Source organism: Caloenas nicobarica, chromosome 9 (assembly GCF_036013445.1).
Source record: "Caloenas nicobarica isolate bCalNic1 chromosome 9, bCalNic1.hap1, whole genome shotgun sequence".
NCBI lineage: Eukaryota > Metazoa > Chordata > Aves > Columbiformes > Columbidae > Caloenas > Caloenas nicobarica.
Genome location: NC_088253.1, coordinates 21945025 through 21962031, shown reverse-complemented (window position 1 = coordinate 21962031; position 17007 = coordinate 21945025). Strand labels below are relative to the sequence as shown.

General features: G+C 57.0%; 2 protein-coding genes across 6 annotated transcripts in view; one reads left to right on the top strand and one right to left on the bottom strand.

The window, feature by feature from the left end:
- GSE1 (Gse1 coiled-coil protein) overlaps positions 1–7126 on the top strand; it is a 100392-nt gene extending 93266 nt beyond the window's left edge. The window contains exons 10-17 of one of the 3 annotated variants that reach the window (XM_065640667.1): positions 1080–1660; positions 2119–2231; positions 2790–3060; positions 3176–3298; positions 3844–4215; positions 4645–4902; positions 5216–5319; positions 6332–7126. In XM_065640667.1, coding sequence (XP_065496739.1) covers positions 1080–1660; positions 2119–2231; positions 2790–3060; positions 3176–3298; positions 3844–4215; positions 4645–4902; positions 5216–5319; positions 6332–6466 — 1957 coding nt within the window. In that variant the 3' untranslated portion in view covers positions 6467–7126. The remainder of the gene's footprint in view (positions 1–1079; positions 1661–2118; positions 2232–2789; positions 3061–3175; positions 3299–3843; positions 4216–4644; positions 4903–5215; positions 5320–6331) is intronic. The other 2 variants (XM_065640669.1, XM_065640668.1) reach the window with 2 other exon arrangements.
- Positions 7107–13666, bottom strand: GINS2 (GINS complex subunit 2). Of its 3 annotated transcripts, XR_010606626.1 has the most exons (7): positions 13533–13666; positions 12577–12691; positions 11235–11334; positions 10056–10182; positions 9212–9456; positions 8311–8382; positions 7107–7539 (listed from the first exon to the last, which is right to left on the bottom strand). XR_010606626.1 is itself a non-coding variant. In XM_065640671.1 (5 exons), the coding sequence occupies exons 1-5, from the start codon at positions 13620–13622 to the stop codon at positions 9331–9333; spliced, it is 558 nt and encodes a 185-aa protein (XP_065496743.1). In that variant the 5' UTR covers positions 13623–13666; the 3' UTR covers positions 8614–9330. The 3 variants fall into 3 exon arrangements, 1 of the variants encoding a protein (XP_065496743.1); XR_010606625.1 differs by lacking the exon at positions 7107–7539 and having other exon boundaries at positions 7957–8382; XM_065640671.1 differs by lacking the exons at positions 7107–7539; positions 8311–8382 and having other exon boundaries at positions 8614–9456.
- Between the last annotated feature and the right edge of the window lie 3341 nt (positions 13667–17007).

Here is a 17007-nt window from a genome sequence, read left to right as displayed (position 1 = left end):
CAGCCGGTGCCAGCAGGTCCCTGTCACGCAGTGCCAGCCCCGGCTGCGCTGGCAGCGCCCGGCATTGCCGGTGCCCGACATCTGCGCGGCGGCAGGCGCCGAGCCCGGGAGGTGGCCGAGGGCCAGCGGGCAGGTGGCTGCCTGGGCACCCGGCACTGCTAATTGCAGCTCCCCGCCGTGCAGCAGAGCCAGGCGGTGGGATGCCCTGTTTTGGGGGAGCAGAGGAGTGTGTCTGCACCCCTGGATTGACAGGGGCTTGCTCTGCTGAGTGCTGAAACAGCCCGGGCTCATCCAGCCAGCTCTGCCACCAGCTCTCTTTGTTATTTTTGGGTATCCAGGGGATTAGCGCAGCTCATCAAGGATAATAAGGAGCAGATCGTGGGGCGGCACAAAGGCGAGTCCCTGCTGCGGGCTCCCTTCCCCGTCCGCTCCTTCTGCACCAAACTAGAGAGGAGAGAGCAAGGTCACCCCAAAACACCTGCAGTGGGGGGATACCACATCCCCATCAGCATCCTCATCCTCTCTCTCATCCTCATCCTCTCCCTCATCCTCATCTCTATCCTCATCCTCATCTCCATCCCCATCCCAGGGCTGCCCTCATCTATCCAGGACCGGTCCCCAGCAGGGCAGGTGACACTTCCCATCGTTGGTGACACCGGGGCGGTGGCTGAGCTGAACTGGCTGCTCCGTGCGCGGAGCTCCGGGGCGCTGGAGCGGAAAAGCGTTAAACGCACAGCTTGGGCGCATGAAATATTTATCTCGTGAACAGGCTGGCTCCGTCCCCGGCTGCCGGAGGGTGGCACCGAGGTGGGGACAGCAGGGCTGTGGCTTTTGTCCCCATGATGGGTAGCTGGGGGGTGTCAAGCCTGGGGTCCCCTGCCTGGGGATGCAGCCATGTCCTTGCTCAAGCTGTAACTCCGCCCGCTCGTCCCTTGGGATGGTGACACAGGAAGGGACGAGTGTGGCAGGCCCACATGCACAAACCCCTCCAGGTGGTCCAAACCGATACGTTTTTCCCCCAAAAGCAGCCCGGTGTGGGGTGTCTCTCCGGCATCACCTCCCCTCTTCTCTCCCCGCAGGTCGGGATCGAGCCGCCACGAGCCGAGCGGCCGGGAGCCGGGGCAGCACTTCGGGGGTCCCCCACCCCTCATCTCCCCCAAACCCCAGCACCACCCCGTCACCACGTCCCTCTGGAACCCCATCTCGCTGATGGAAAGCCCCCCCGAGCCCCCTCGCCGCCTCCCAGAGCCCCACACCCTCCACGGCCACCCGTCCCCCTTTGAGCCCGGCCGGCAGAGCATCCCGCTGGTGAAGGTGGAGAGGGGCTTCTGCCCCGAGAAGCTGGAGGAGGGGGCGAGGAAGAGGGATGCGCTGGAGAAATACCCCCCCGGACGGGAACCCGGCGCCCCGGAGCACGGGGGCTTCCCCCACACCCCTTTCCTCGCCGAGCTGGAGAAATCCACGCAGAGCATCCTGAGCCAGCAGAGACCTCCGGCCGCGCCGTTCGGCGAGGCCACCAAGCCCAGCTCGCCGTACCGGCCCCCCCAGCCCCGCGCCCAGGACCCCATGTACATCTACGACGAGTTCGTGCAGCAGCACCGCAGGTTGATCAGCAAACTGGACCTGGAGGAGCGGCGGCGGCGCGAGGCGCGCGAGAAAGGTGGGACACCGCGGGGGCACCGCGCCGGGGACACCCCCAGCGGTACCTGGCGGTGCTGGGGGTGGCCGGGGGGGTCTCCCCGGGGATGCCGGCAGCCTGTGAAGCCGAGCGGCTTGGTAAATCCTCCGCTCTAGACGTGCCCAATTAATAAATGATGAACTGAGGCTAATAAGTGGGTTTTAAATATTAATGGGGCTGCGCAAGCAGGGATAAGAACAGTGTTGGGGAGGAGACGGAGCGCTGCGGGGGGGCAGGTGTTGCCGTTCCCCCTCCAGCAGGGATGGGGGGGTTCAGCCGCAACCGTGAGCCCCTGTCACCCAGCCCAAAGTGATGCTGAGCAGGGACACGGGGCAGGTGATGCTCCGCAGGGGCATCTCACCCCAATGCACCCACACCCTGCTGCCCCCCTGTCCCAGAGGGGTCCCCCCAGTCTCACACCAGTCTCTCCTCATCCCCAGGTTACTACTACGACCTGGACGACTCCTGCGACGACAGCGACGAGGAGGAGGTGCGGGCACATCTCCGCTGCGTGGCCGAGCAGCCCCCGCTGAAGCTGGATACGTCCTCAGAGGTACAGCTGGAACTCGATGTCCCCTGTCCCCTGGGGAGCAGCCCCGCCTGGGGCACCAGCTCCTGGCACGGCGGGGCAGCCACAATGGGGATGGAAATGGAGATGGGGATGGAGAGGAGGAGGAGGATGGAGATGAAGATCGGGAGCGGGGTGAGGATGGAGATGGAGATGGGGATGAGGACGGGGACGGAGATGGGGATGAGGACGGGGACGGAGATGGGGATGAGGAGGGGACGGAGATGGGGATGAGGACAGGGACAGAGATGGGGATGAGGACGGGGACGGAGATGGGGATGAGGACGGGGATGGAGATGGGGATGAGGATGGGGGCAAGGATGGGCATGGGGAGACGAGGATGAGGTTGGCGATGAAGATGGGGAGAGGATGGAGATGAGGATGGGGATGGAGGCTAGGATGAGGATGGGGGTGAGGATGGAGACAGTGATGAGAATAAGGATGGACATGAGGATGGGGAATGGAGAGGGACATGAGGGTGAGGGTGGGGTTGGGGACCGGTCTGGGGGTGACCCTGCTCTGCTCTCCTCCTCGGCGCCCCAGAAGCTGGAGTTCCTGCAGCTCTTCGGCCTCACCACGCAGCAGCAAAAGGAAGAATTGCTGAGCCAGAAACGCCGCAAACGCCGGCGGATGCTGCGGGAGAGGAGCCCCTCGCCGCCCACCGTGCAGAACAAGCGCCGCACGCCCTCCCCGCGCCTCCCGCTCTCCACCCGCTACAGCCCCGATGAGATGAACAACAGCCCCAACTTCGAGGAGAAGAAACGCTTCCTCACCATCTTCAACCTCACGCACATCAGCGCCGAGAAGAGGAAAGGTAACAGCCATGCCCTGCGCGCTGTGGGGGGTTCGTGGTTTGGGGGTGTCGTGGAGGGGGTCCCGCCTGGGGCCGTGAGCTTGCTCTGCTGAGCTGAGGCTACACTAAAGCTCAGCTTCCCATGCCACAGACAAAGAGAAGCTGGTGGAGATGCTCCAGGCCATGAAGCAGAAGACGACGCCGGCTGCCGTGGTGGTGAAGAGCTCCCCACGGGACAGCCCCAGCGGGCCCGGCACCGGTAAACGTCCCTCCAGTCCTAAAACATCCCCCCTGGTCCTAAAATATCCCCCCGGTCCTTCCAGTGCTTAAAAGCGGCCGATAAGAAAGATGGAGACAGAGTTTTTTAGCAGGATCTGTTGTGATAGGACAAGGGGTGATGGTTTTAAACTAAAGGAGGGAGATTCAAGCTGGACATGAGGAAGAAATTTTTATGCCCCTGAGGGTGGTGAGAGCCTGTCCCAGGTTGGCCAGAGAGGTGGTGGATGAACCATCCCTGGAGACATCCCAGGCCAGGCTGGACGGGGCTCTGAGCAACCGGAGCTGGTGCAGATGTCCCTGCTCATGGCAGGGGGGGCACTGGGGGAGCTTTGGAGGTCCCTTCCAACCCAAACCGTTCTGCGATTCTTTGATTTCATGATTCCCCAGCTCTCAGCCAGGAGCATCCCCTGCCCAGTGGGACGGGGGACACAGCATTGCCTTTTGGGGCCACAGGGAGCACAGCTTTGCTTTAGGGGGGACACTGTGCCCCGACTGCAGCCAACTCTTCTCCTCCTCTGCCCAAAGAGCCACCGGTGCCGCCGCTGCTGCTGGATCCCGATAAACCCGTGGGCATCGCCGTGTCCGTGCCAGAAGCGCAGAAAACAGCAGATCCCAGCAGGTTGGACCAGCTGAGACCCCCGGAGCTCCCGAGGGCCAAAGAATCAGCCGCTGCGCCGGTGGAGAAACCCCGGCTGAGCGACGGGCACCCCGGGAAGAAGGCGCTGAGCATCCTGAGCTACGTCAGGGGTCCCCTGGCCAAGGACATCCCAGTGCCACTTTCTCACAGCGTGAACGGCAAAAGCAAACCCTGGGAGCCCTTCATCGCCGAGGAGTTTGCCCATCAGTTCCACGAGTCGGTGCTGCAATCCACTCAGAAAGCGTTGCAGAAGCACAAAGGTGAGAGCAGGGACGTGGGGAGTGGGCTGGGGACCATCCCTGGGGGGTGGGATACCCACTTGTCCCCCTGCTGGAGTTTGGCACCACCAAGGGCACAAAATCCACCAGCAGCCTTGTTGCTGGAGCATTGCGGGTGTTCAGGGATGAAGATAAAACTTAAGGCGTTGGGAAAATGCATAGGAAAATACATTGGGAAATACATCTCTGTTCCCCCCTAAACTCATTTATTTCAATGAGCGAGGAAAATAAAGTTACTCCAGTTTGGGGGGAGGGTGATGAAAACCCACAGGAGATGCTGCAGCCTCTCAAAAGTGGCTTGTGGGGGGATGGAAATTAATATTTTGAGGGGAGCATCTTTCCCGATGCAGCCTCAGGGGTGGGGTGGGGGACACGGGGAGGGGACAGGGGGCTGATGCTCAGTGTCCACAGCAGGAACAGCGGAGCAGAACCACAAGCTCGACGCCTCCATCCACTACAACATCCCTGAGCTGCAGGCGTCCAGCCGCCTGGGCCCCCCCCCGCACAACGGCACGGCCGAGGGGCCCCCCCGGGCGCTGCCCCCCCTGCCCGGCGACTCAGCCTCTGAGGAAGAGGAGGAGGAAGACGAGGACGAGGAGGAGGAGTACCCCAGGCCCAAGTGGCAAGGGATCGAGGCAATTTTTGAAGCTTACCAGGAACATATAGAAGGTAAGGGGATGGGGGGTGAGCCCCCACTTTGTGCCTCAGTTTCCCCTGGGCGAAACTGCTCTGTGCCTTGACCAGGCATCAGGGATGAGCTGGGGAAGCACCGGTGGCTCCGCAGCACCGTGGGGAGGGCACAAAAGCAACAGGCGCTGGGGAAATAAATTGATGTGTATGTGAAAAATTGATGTATATGTGAAAAATTCATGCATTCCCGGCAGCAGCGGGAGGTTCCCTGGGGATGCTGGAGCTGGCGCGGCGCTGGCGTCGCCGCGGTGCCAGGAGCCGGCGCTCAGCCCATGTCCTTTGGTCTTTGCAGAACAAAACCTGGAGCGGCAAGTGCTGCAGAGCCAGTGCCGGCGGCTGGAGGCCCAGCACTACAGCCTGAGCCTGACGGCCGAGCAGCTGTCGCACAGCGTGGCGGTGAGCGAGGACCCCGACCCTCAGCACCTCGACCCCCGGGCACCCAACATCCTGGGCACCTGACCCCCCGGGGACCCATCCCTGCTAAGCCCCATCCCTGCAAAACCCCGTCTCTGCAAAACCCCATCCCCACTAAACCACATCCCTTGCTAAGACCCTTCCCTGCTAAACCACATCCTCTGCAAAAACCTGTCCCTGCAAAACCCTGTCCCTGTTAAGCTCTGCAAAACCCTGTCCCTGCAAAACTCCGTCCCTGCAAAACTCCGTCCCCCATTAAACCCCATCCCCACTAAACTCCATCCCCTGCTAAACCCCATCCTCACTAAGCCTTGTCCCTTCTAAACCCTGTCCTCTGTTTAAACCCCCAGCCCTGCAAAGCCCTGTCCCTGTTAAGCGCTGTCCTCTGCAAAACCCCCATCCCCTGCTAAACCCTGTGCCCACTAAGCCCCATTCCCTGCCAAACCTCGTCCCCGCTAAACCTCGTCCCCTGCTAAACCCCATCCCCGGCTAAACCCCATCCCCTGCTAAACCCTGTCCCCACTAAGCCCTGTCCCCTGCTAAACCCTGTCCCCACTAAGCCTTGTCCTTGCTAAACCTCGTCCCCTGCTAAAACCAATCCCCGGCTAAACTCCATCCCCACTAAGCCCTATCCCTGCTAAACCTTGTCCCCACTAAGCCTTGTCCCTTCTAAACCCTGTCCCCGCTAAACCTTGTCCCCTGCTAAAACTAATCCCTGGCTAAACCCCACCCCCAGCTAAACCCTGTCCCTGCAAAACCCTCTCCCCTACAAAAGCCCATCCCCTCCTAAACTCCATCCTTACTAAACCTGATCCCTGCTAAACCCTGTCTCCGCAAAATCGCATTCTCATGGTGCCTGTTCCCTTCAGTGCCTCATCTTGCAGAACCCCATCCCCCTGCAATCCCCCCACATGGGGTACCCCTAAAACCCCAGCACCCCCGAGGGATCCCAACCCCTGTCTTATTTTGTTTTTTCCCCCCCTCCCCACGGCAGGAGCTGCGGAGCCAGAAGCAGCATTTGGCGTCGGAGCGCGAGCGGCTGCAGGCGGAGCTGGAGCACCTGCGGAAGTGCCTTGCGGTGCCCCCCACCCCATGGGCCAGGGGCTATTTCAAGGGGTACCCCAGGTGACGCCCCCTTGGGCTGAGGCCGAACATATAGTCTAGAAATAATAATCTATTTTATTACCTTGAATATTTAATATTTTTCACTCGGGAAGGTTTGAAGCTACAAAAAAAAAAAAAAAGAAAAAAAGGAAAAAAAATAATAATAAAGGAAAAAAAGAATAAAAGGAAGAAAATAAAACAGAGAATGTGCCATGCATGAAGCAAAGGAGCGGGGGGAGCCGGGCGCCCACCCCATGGCCAGCAGCCCCTGGGGGGTACAGGGCGCTGTGCCCCCCCCACCACCCACCCACACTTTATAAAAGCCTCATTTTTTTTGTTTTGTTTGTTTTTCTGTTTTTTTTTTGTTTTTTTTTTTTTTTAATTACAATTAAAGACTCCACAGACAACACTAAAGCGGGGGGGGGGAAGCTGGGACGGCACCAGGAGCCCCCCTGTGCCCCCCCCCCGGGGTTTCCCACTGGAAATGCACTTCGCTGGAAACCAATAAAGTCAATAAACTGGTTGAAGGTCCCTATTTGTGCCTGTTTGGGGGGACGGGGCACAGACGCGTGGTGGGGGGGTGTCACCCCCTCAGAGCCACTCACGGGGGGTTTTTTGTGATTTAAGAGTCAAAAAAAAAAAGGTGCTTCAGCCTTGTACTGTGTATATATATTAAACGACAAAAAAAGTTTTGTATGTTTTTATTACTTTAATAATTGTCATAAAAAGTTTGCCTTTTTTTTTTAATATGTTTCTCCTATTTTTTTGCTTTTTTATTACTATTATTTTTTCCTTCTTCCTTCCCCCCCCTGGTTTTTTTGGCAAAAGGATTAACTTGCTCTTGGTGTTTCTACTGCTGCTGGTCAGGACAGAAAAGTGTTTTAAACACATTGAAGTGTTTTAAAAGAATTTAAAACCAGGAAAAAAATGAATCCCCTTTTCCAGCGGGGCACTTGCTTTCCCACCACCCTCTCTCCTGTTTTTTAGTTTCTTTTGGGGTTTGTTTTTTTACCCTTTTTCTTTTGTTTCTGGGGCTTTTTCTGCCCCAGCTGGGCAGTTGCGGGTGTTGCGGTGCCGGGCACATTGTGCTGGTTTAATCTGCCAAATTAAAAATATTAAAAAAGATGAAGTGATTGCGCCAAGAGGGGTCATGGGTTTGGGGATGGGTGACATGGGGGTGTCCTCACCCCCCCCCAAAATACTGAGACAATCACGGGGTTGGTGGCACCACGGGGACAAGCCGGGGGGGTCGAGCTCTCCCTGCCTGTACATGGGAACAGGTTCAGATTGGGCATCTTTAGCTACTTCCTAATTTTTAAATAATTTATTATTTTTTTTTTAATTTGCCACAAGACAAGCTGATGTCTATGGGGAAAGGTGACCTCTGCTTTCTGCTTTAAATTCCCTTGTTGCTCTCGCAAAGAAAGAATTAAACCCCCCCAAGCCCCACCTTCCATCTCCCATTGGCTTCCCCCCCAGAAAAAAGCTGTGCAAGATTAAAAAGCAAAATGCCCTTGTGACAGAAATTAGTTTAATCTTTTTTTTAAATCCCCGATTGCAGCGCCAGCCTCTGGCCTCACTGCTGCCAACTCCGGGCTTCGCGGTGAATTTTAACACGGCAAAAAAAAAAAGAAAAAATCCATGGTCCCTGCTTGAGTTGCTTTTTCCTTCCCATCTGCTGGGGTGGGGGGAAAAGGAGCCAGGAGTGGAAAATCATCAATAATTTAACAATTTATCTCTCGCCGTGATGATGCTGGGATGTCGCCTGAGTCTGTGCTGAGATTTTTGCCCCCCTCACCGGCCCATAATCGGGGTTTTTTTGACCAATTTCTCAGAATTATTCTATGAGGGGGTTGTGTCTGTACGTACCCCATGCAGAATCGCTGTGGTGGAGCCCGGGGGGGCTGCGAGGGGAGAAAGGCAAAGCAGAGACCGCGGATGCTGTGAAGAAAAACAAAATTAAAAAAAAAAAAAGAAAAAGAAAAAATTTGAAAAAATAAAACCAAACAAACCCTACACATGTACTAAGTGTACTTGGTTGAATTAATTGTAATGTAATATATTATTTGTTGAATGTAGTAATTAGGTATTTATGAATATATTGCTGTAATTTCTGAAAACATCCAAAAAAAAAAAAAGGATAAGAAGAAGAAAAATAAACTCTTCCACAATGACAGCAAAAGATTCTTTCTCCCGCCCCGCCGGGTGATGGGGAAGTGGCTCCAGTTCCGAGCGTCCCCCAGCCTGGCTGGGGACATTGTCACCTTGTCCCAGGGGTGACGCTGCTGCTGCGGGTTTTTCCAAGCAGCATTTAACCTATGTACGTGTGCGACAAAATACAGGGACTCGTTTAATGCTGCTCGCTCAGCCGCAATTATATATTTTCTTATTATTATGTTTTATACACAAAGTTTCAGACTAAAAAAAACCTAAAAGGCAGATGTAAGATACGCCAACCCAGCCTGGCTTTGGGGAGGAAAACCCATTTTCTTTAGTCCTTTCTGCAAAATGCAGATGGATCTGATCTCCCTCCCGTCACCGCCACATCTTCCTCTCCCTCCTTTTTTTCAAGGCTCCGAGAAAAAATTCACAGCGAAGTAGCAACGCTTCAGGATTTCTGGTTTTTGGAGGCAGCGTGCGGCCTGTGCTGCCCTCAGAAGTTCCCTCAGCGAAGTACAGGCAGAGAGATCAGCCCGAGATCATCAGCCCAGCACTGGAAAACATCCCCCTGTCCCAAAAACACATCCCTGGAGCCAAGGAAAAATCCCACCTCTGCAGAAAAGGAGCTGCCCGGAGGGGTGACGCGCAGCTGAGGGACACAGGGCGGCCTCGGGAGACGCGTGCAGGGGGGTGGATATCGGGAGGTGAAGGTCCGGGGGTGTTTCCGCTTCAGAAATCCTGAGAGTGCGAGCTTTCGCCAGGCTGGAGGTTGGTCCGGAGTTTGTACATGTGATCTAAGGCTTGGGTGAGGAAAGTGCCGGTTGTGTTGATCTCCATCAAGGTTAAGTTATCCAGCTAAAAAAAAAAAAAAAAAAAAAAAAGGGAGAGAAAATAAGAGAACGTGGGGACACAGCCCTGGCACAGCTTTGTGAGTTCCATGTGACAGGGGCTGGGTGTTGGGGTGAAGGCGTCCCCTACGTTCCTGCTCCCGGATTTCCTCCGGTTTTGTTAAAATACAACCAGGAAGGGTCAGGCGCTGCCAGAACTTCAACGCTCCAGGCGCATTTTTACCCCCTAAAAAACCCCACGTGCTGGTTCTGTGGGACCAGCTCTACATCTGAGCTTGAATCAGTGCATGGAGAGAAAAAGGTTTTGGTAACGCAGCACACGAGGATGGTGACATGGACAAGAAGCTCAAAAGCAGCTCGGCTGCCCACGCGTTTCCTTCGGTGATACCCAAGGGACCAGCCCAGCTGCCAGCCCCGCTCAGGAGATGCGCACGAGGAATGACAATGCTATTTCCACCAGGCACGAGGAGCTGCGACCAGCCCACAAAACGACTTTTCAGCATTTGGCTTTAGTTCCCAACACAAGAAAAAAAACCCAAACAAGCCCCAACCAGCATTTCCATCAGTCTCCAGCCCACACGTCTGGGAAACTCCTCCCCACGGCACCTTGGCGTGAGCCTCCTGCTGCCGCACGAAGCTGTCGGCTGAGAGGCGCAGTTTGGCGACGCGCGTGTCCCACGTGTCCTTCACCAGCGTCCGGATCTCGTCGGCTTTGGGGATGTTGTCCGAGGCGCTGGGAGAAGAGAGAAGAGGATCAGAACAGGCTGCGGGGGATGTGTACGTTGTGTCAGCAGCGTAAGCGATGCTGGCAACTCTTCAGCCCTCTGAGGCGTAAGCAGAACAGTTTGCTAGAAAGGAAAAAAAAAAATAAAATGCAATTTGACATGAAAATCCAGGCTGGTGCTTGTGCTGCTGGGATTTCTGGGGTGGTTTATTTACCCAGGAATGCTCAGCTCTGACACAGCAGCTGGTTTGCACTCGAATCCTTCTGCTCTTTAATTGCCCAGCTGGTCCGAGGGACACGAAGGAACAATAACCCAGCCAAAGTCCTGGGCGGGCAGGGAATTGGAAGGAATTAGAGCCCTGGCTCTGCGCTCTCGTGGTTCTTTCACAGAGAATTAAGTTGAAAGGACCGTACGAGCTGTACCACATCCTCCCATTACAGCGATTCAGCACCGCTTGAACCTCGAGAGACCAGATCAATTCACAGGGACGGAGCTGTCGGGGTCATTGCAGCGCGAGGGAAGGAACCGCGCGCCAAGAGCGGCACCTCCAGAGGAAAAGCCGGTGCTGAAACGACCAACTGAGGGCTTCGAGTCAGCCTGCGTGAAGAAAAACACCAGCCAGCACATTTTACAAGTGAAATGCCTCAGCAGGCAGGAGTTCAGACACGAATATCCCTCCGTCTCCTGCTTCTCTGGCCGAGGAAAGAAGAGTTTTCCTCCTGAAGGAGAGCCAAGGAAGAAGCCTGGAGGGTTTGGGCTGAACAGATCACAGCCAGGGAACGCGCTGCTGATCCTCGAGGCCTCCACGCTCAGCAGCCGCTCGATAGAGCGGCACAGCCCCAATTATCAGGCTGCAGAACAAGCAATCCCCGAGTTAACCGAAATGCAAAGTTACCATGAGAAAACCGCTGCAGCGAGATTCTTGGCACGCTGTGAAATAAACTTCCATTAACTCTCCCTTTCCCGCCGCCCTCTGGGGCCACTGCCAACAAAAGCTTGAAAAATCGTCTACGTGAGCATGTACTTGGGCGGAAAGTGTGACAATTCGTTTCCTACTTACTAGTTTAACAGCAGCTTTGTGAGTTCCATGTAGTAGGGGCTGGGCATCGGGGTGAAGGTGTCCTCTTTACGTTCCTGCTCACGGATTTCCTCCAGTTTTGCTAAAATACAACCAGGAAGGCTTAGGCACTGCCAGAACTTCAACACTCCAGGCGTATTTTTACCACCACCGGGGAAACCCACACGCTGGTTCTGTGGGACCAACTCTATATCTGAGCAGGAATCAATGCGTGGGGAGAAAAAGGTTTCGGTAATGCAGCACACAAGGGCGATGGCAGGGCCACACCGTGCCGAGAGGCTGGATCTGCACCAGCATGACCCCCAAATGAGATCATAGAATAATTTTGGTTGAAAAAGGCCTTTAAGATCGAGTCCAACCATTACCCCACCCCTGGCACTACCCCATGTCCCTGAGAACCTCACCTCTGCGTCTGTTCAACCCCTCCAGGGATGGTGACTCCACCGCTGCCCTGGGCAGCCTGTTCCAATGCCCAACAGTCCTCTTCAGGAAGAAATTGTTCCCCAGATCCAACCTCAACCTCCCCTGGCGCAACTTGAGGCCGTTTCCTCTGGTCCTGTCACTTGTTCCTTGGGAGCAGAGCCCGACCCACCCTGGCTCCAAGCTCCTTTCAGGCAGTTCAGAGATCAGAAGGTCTCCCCTCAGCTCCTGTTCTCCAGGCTGAACCCCCCACCTCCCTCAGCCACTCCCATCACACTTGTTCATCTAGGTGGTCCCTTCACCCACAAAGCTCTTGCACAAATTAGCGTTTGTGCCCTTGGCTGAATCAAGCAGGAACGCGTGGTGTGAGCCTCCCCCTTCCCGCAGCTCCATTACTGTTTATTTCTGCTCTTTTTCAGTTTCCCCTGAGATGAGGAAAGGGAAGCTGCCATGATTCTCACCCATAGGGAGCGAGACAACCTCCCACTTCCAATGCCCTTGAGGAAAATGATTTAATGGAGTGAATAAACTGGTGATTAACACACAAATACCCTCTCCAAGGTCTCCCTCCTCACAAGTGTCACTCAAGGTCCCCAAAGCTCATCTGAACAAGCCCGTGCTGCTCAGACAGACCAGCGCTGAATACGAGTGTCAGGGCTGGGGATTCCATCTCACCCTTCTTCTTCCTCCTCAGTAGAGGAACAGAAGTTAAATACCCAATTAACTGGGACGATTACATCTGTAAATATAAAGAATCCCAGTGGCGGAACATCAGATCCTTCTCTCAGAGTTACTTTGCTTGAATTAAGCTTCCGACTACGTGTGGAAACTGGATTTTTTTTTTTTTTTTTGACATGTTTCCGCTACATCCACTGAAGCCCAAGGAGGAAACCGCTGTCCTTACCAACATCCATCCATTCCGGAGGGATCAGCCGACACTTCTGCCTCTGCTTCAGGTTAATGGCCAACCAGACAGGCACTTCCACTGGCAACCCGGGATTAAAGGGGCCCAGATCCCCCTGCAAAATTAGTTGAAGGTGAGAGTAAAGCAGCAGCAAGGGCTCGGACACAGCACAATCCCTCTGATAATTTGGCCTCAGCCATCTTGGAGAGTTTCCAGGGGGGTTTGAAAAGCACAGCGGATCTTGGCACCCGCTGCCGGAGCTGGGGGCTCAACACCCAGGTCACCCCCAAGCCCTGGCTCAGTGTGAGGGCTGAAGGTGTCAGAGGGGTTGGGGACAGCACTGTCCCCTCCCAAACCTCCTGGGGGGCTGTCCTGCCCCCCTCCCCACCTGCTCCCCCCTCTCCTCCTCATCTCAGGCCACCCCTAATCCCTTAATCCCCCCCAATCCCTGAGCTCCTTCTCGACATCCCCCAGCTCCTCTTCCTCTTCCCAAACACCCCAGCCCATCCCAAATCCCCCTCAGCCCGGTCCCCCAGTCCCCCAGCTCCTGTCCCTCAATCCATGTCCATAAACCCCCCAGCCCCTGTCCTCAACCTCCCCAGGCTCTTCCCCCAAAATCCCTGGCCCCTGATCCCCAAATCCTGCCCCCTAATCCCTCTTCCTCTTCCCAACCCCCTCAGCCCCGTCCCTCAGTTCCTGCTCCCCAATTCCCTCAAGCTCCTGCCCCTCAATCCCAGTCCCCCCCACCCCTGCACCCAAACCCTGTCCATAAACCCCCCAGCCCCTGTCCTCAATCTGCCCAGACTCTGGACCCAAAACTCTCAGCTCCTGCCCCCCAAAATCCTGCCATCCGGTCCCTCCGAGGCCCTGTCCTCCCAAACCCTCCGCCCCTGACCCCACAGCCCCTCCAGGGCCTGTCCCGCCCGAGCCTCTCCCCACCCTCCGACCCCGCCGACCCCAATGAGGTGGATCCGGTCGAGGCTGAAGTTCGGCACGATCGTCACCAGCTCCTTCTCGGCCAGGAACTCCACCTCTGCCGGCTCCATGACGGCGGCGGCGCTGAGGGGCCGCGGGCCAGCACCGAACCGGCACCCGCACCAACCGGAACCGGAACCGGGAGCCGGCCAGCCCTCCCCATTGGCTGCACGGCGATGAAGCCCCGCCCACAGCGCTCCGCTTCCCGCCGCCGAGCGTGTTTTCGCGGTCTCCGTGTGGGGGCGGGGTCTGGCGCAGCTAGGAGCACTCTGATTGGTTTTCCACGGGCGGAGCTGGCCAGCCATTGGTTACCATGGGCGCATCCTTTTCTGATTGGCTGGTTTACTCGCGCCACGCTCCAGCTCTGCTCCCGCGGCCAGGGGTCAGTCGCAGAGGGACCAATCCCGGTGCTCCCTGGGCGGCGCTCGACCAATCAGCGCTCAGCAAGTTGCCGGGGCGCCGCGGGGCCCTCAACTGCCCCGCCCTCACCTTCTGCGCATGTGCGCTGCGCCCGACGCTGCCGCCCCCTGGCGGCCGGGAGGGAGCAGCGCCCCGCGGGGACGCCCGTGGGGACCCAGTGGCCGCGGGTTCGTGTCCCCCGGGCGGCCCCAAGCCCGGCCCGGTCCCCCCAGCCCCACCTGGGCACCTTCCCTCTTGCACACGGACCTGCGGCAGCCGTCTGTCTGCCTGTCCATCAGTGCTGGTATCCCTGTGCAGCCATCTGTGCTCAGGAACCCACCATTGCCTGTCCCTTCCTTCCTGCCATTCATTGGCTTGCCCGTCCATCTGTCCATCCGTTCATTCATCCATTCACCTATCCACCCATCCATCCATCCAACCATCCCTCTACCTATCCATCCATGCACACCTCCATCCATCTATCCATCCACCCATTCGTCTGTACCTTCATCATTCATCCACACCTCCACCCACTCACCCACACACCTACTGACCTGTCCAGCCCTGGCTCCATCCATCCTCTACCCGCCCGTCCGTGCCTCAGAGCAGAGATCAGCCCTCCTCTGGCTGTCCATGCACCACATCATCCATCCCTCCATCCATAGAATCACAGAACCATTTTGGTTGGAAGAGATTCTCAAGATCATCAAGTCCAACCGTTAACTCACCCCTAGCACTACCCCGTGTCCCTGAGAACCTCATCTCCGTCTGTCCAACCCCTCCAGGGATGGCGACTCCACCACTGCCCTGGGCAGCCTGTTCCAATGCCCCACAGCCCTTTGGGGAAGAAATTGTTCCCCAGATCCAACCTCAACCTCCCCTGGCGCAACTTGAGGCCGTTTCCTCTGGTCCTGGTGCTTGTTCCTTGGGAGCGGAGCCCGACCCCCCCTGGCTCCAAGCTCCTTCCAGGCAGGTCAGAGATCAGAAGGTCTCCCCATCCCTCCCTCCCTCCACCCCCTTAACTCAGTGGAGCAGCCAAAAACACCAGCACCCACCCCCCTGGGCAATTCAGGCACCCCATTTTGCAAGTCACCATGGAAACAGGAAGCCCCAAATGATGCCAGCTCCCTCCAGTCCCCCTCCCCAGCCCCTTCGGGCTCACCCCAACCCTTGGGGTGAGCAGCACCCCGGGGACACCCAACCCCTAGGACCCCCTGTCCATCCCACACCGGGGGGTCCCACCGCCCCCCCCATCATCAGCCACACACCCCCCGGTGCCGCCGGCACCCGCCACGCTGCCACTCCACTTGCGTGTCTTTTGCCATCTGCTGCCGTCGTTAAAAAATTAAATTTCCATCTGTTTTCACACCCCTGCCTCTCCCGGTGCCGCCGCTCCCCGGGAAGCATCACCCCCGGTTCCCCCCCACTCCGGGCTGCAGCCGATCCAGTGGCTTTTGGGCGATGCCGAGTTCATTTTTCCGCTGCCGTTTGCAACCAGCTTCCCCAATCCAAGCGGAGAGGTGGGGTCCGGTGGGATGACCCCCCCACTTTTGTCCCCTCATTGTCACAGGGTCAGCATTGGGGTGGTTTTGGGAAAAAAAGAGAAAAAACAGTCACCGGTGTCCAAACCGCCCCGCGTGTCCCCGGGGTGCAGGATCCAGCCGATTTGCATCCTGGCGTGTCCCCCGCCGTCCCCACGCTCAGCACTGGCTGCAGGATGGTGTCCCCCCGGCTCGCCGGGCGTCACGGGCCAGCGCGGTCCCCGTGGGCGTGGGTGGCGTGACGATGATGGAGGGGACATGCAGGTGTTTGTCCCCGGGCACCGCCGCCGGGGTCCTGTCACTGCCATTCCCGCTGCTCACACACGTCTTCAAGCCTGTGGAAATGCGGGGCGGGGGGGCACAAAAAAATAATCAGGTGTGGGGGGTGCAGCATCAACCCCCTCCCTGCCCAGCTCAACCCCTTACGAGCCACTAGAGAACCCACAGCCCCCCCGCCAGCAACCAGGTGCAGCCTTGCGCCCCCTCCCCACCTTAAATTTTGAGGTGTCTGATAGAGGCAGAAATCACAGCCACTCCCTCTGTGGGGAGCAAATCGCTTTAATCTGCTTTTTTAATCGGGAGAAGAGCAGCCAGGGAGGTTTCGGCTCTTCCCAAGCAGGAAAATGCCCAGAGGGGACAGAAACTGATATTTTTAATCTCTTTTTAATTAAGGATAAAGCTTTGCCTTACGTAAGGGAGATGGAATAAAGGGGAAGGGGGGAGCCCTCTTTATTGTATTGCAGATTCGAAGCCCATCAGAGGGGCCTAGAGGGGGTGGGCATATTTTGGGGCTCTGCCCTGGTTTTGGGGAGGATGGAAGGCAGGACAGGGACTCTCTGGCTGCCTCAGTTTCCCCTCTTTGGCCACCACATGTCCCTGGGTTGGGCTGGCGAGAGTTCTGTGGGACCCCCAAATCCCTGATGTGGGAAGGTGACACATGGGGACAGGTGACGCATCCAAAGCTGTGTCCATCATAGCCAGGAAAAGCCTGAGAAACAGCAGCTCTGCCTCTTAGACGGGGATGCTCATTAGCTCCCACCCCTAACGACCCAAAGGATGATTAATCGGAGCCGCCCAGGGGTGCAGAGCTAATGGGAGATGCGATCTCCAGCCTTCGCCCCAGCGCATCGAGGCCGGGAGCACTAAAAGCTCCCACTTCCATCTCCCTGCAGACATCGCTGCCGCCAGCCCCAGCCTAAACCCATTAAGAAATTAAAGTTAGAGGGAAAACAAGCGGCTCCTGGGGTGGAATATCCTTCGGGAGAGCGATGAAGGGTACCCTGGCCCCTGGGCTGGCCCTGAGCATCCCTGAGATGCTCTGGAGCAAAGGATGCACGACCAAACCCTTTTATTTTTATAAAGATGGGGAGATCGCCTCCGGGATGATGCACGGGGTCATCCATGGGACTTATATAAATGCCACCAGGATGGCAAATCCCACCCACAGCAAAAATAACTAAAGCTCCTCTATGTACATCCGTCCCCCAGATGCCTTCACGGAGGAGGAAAAAAACCG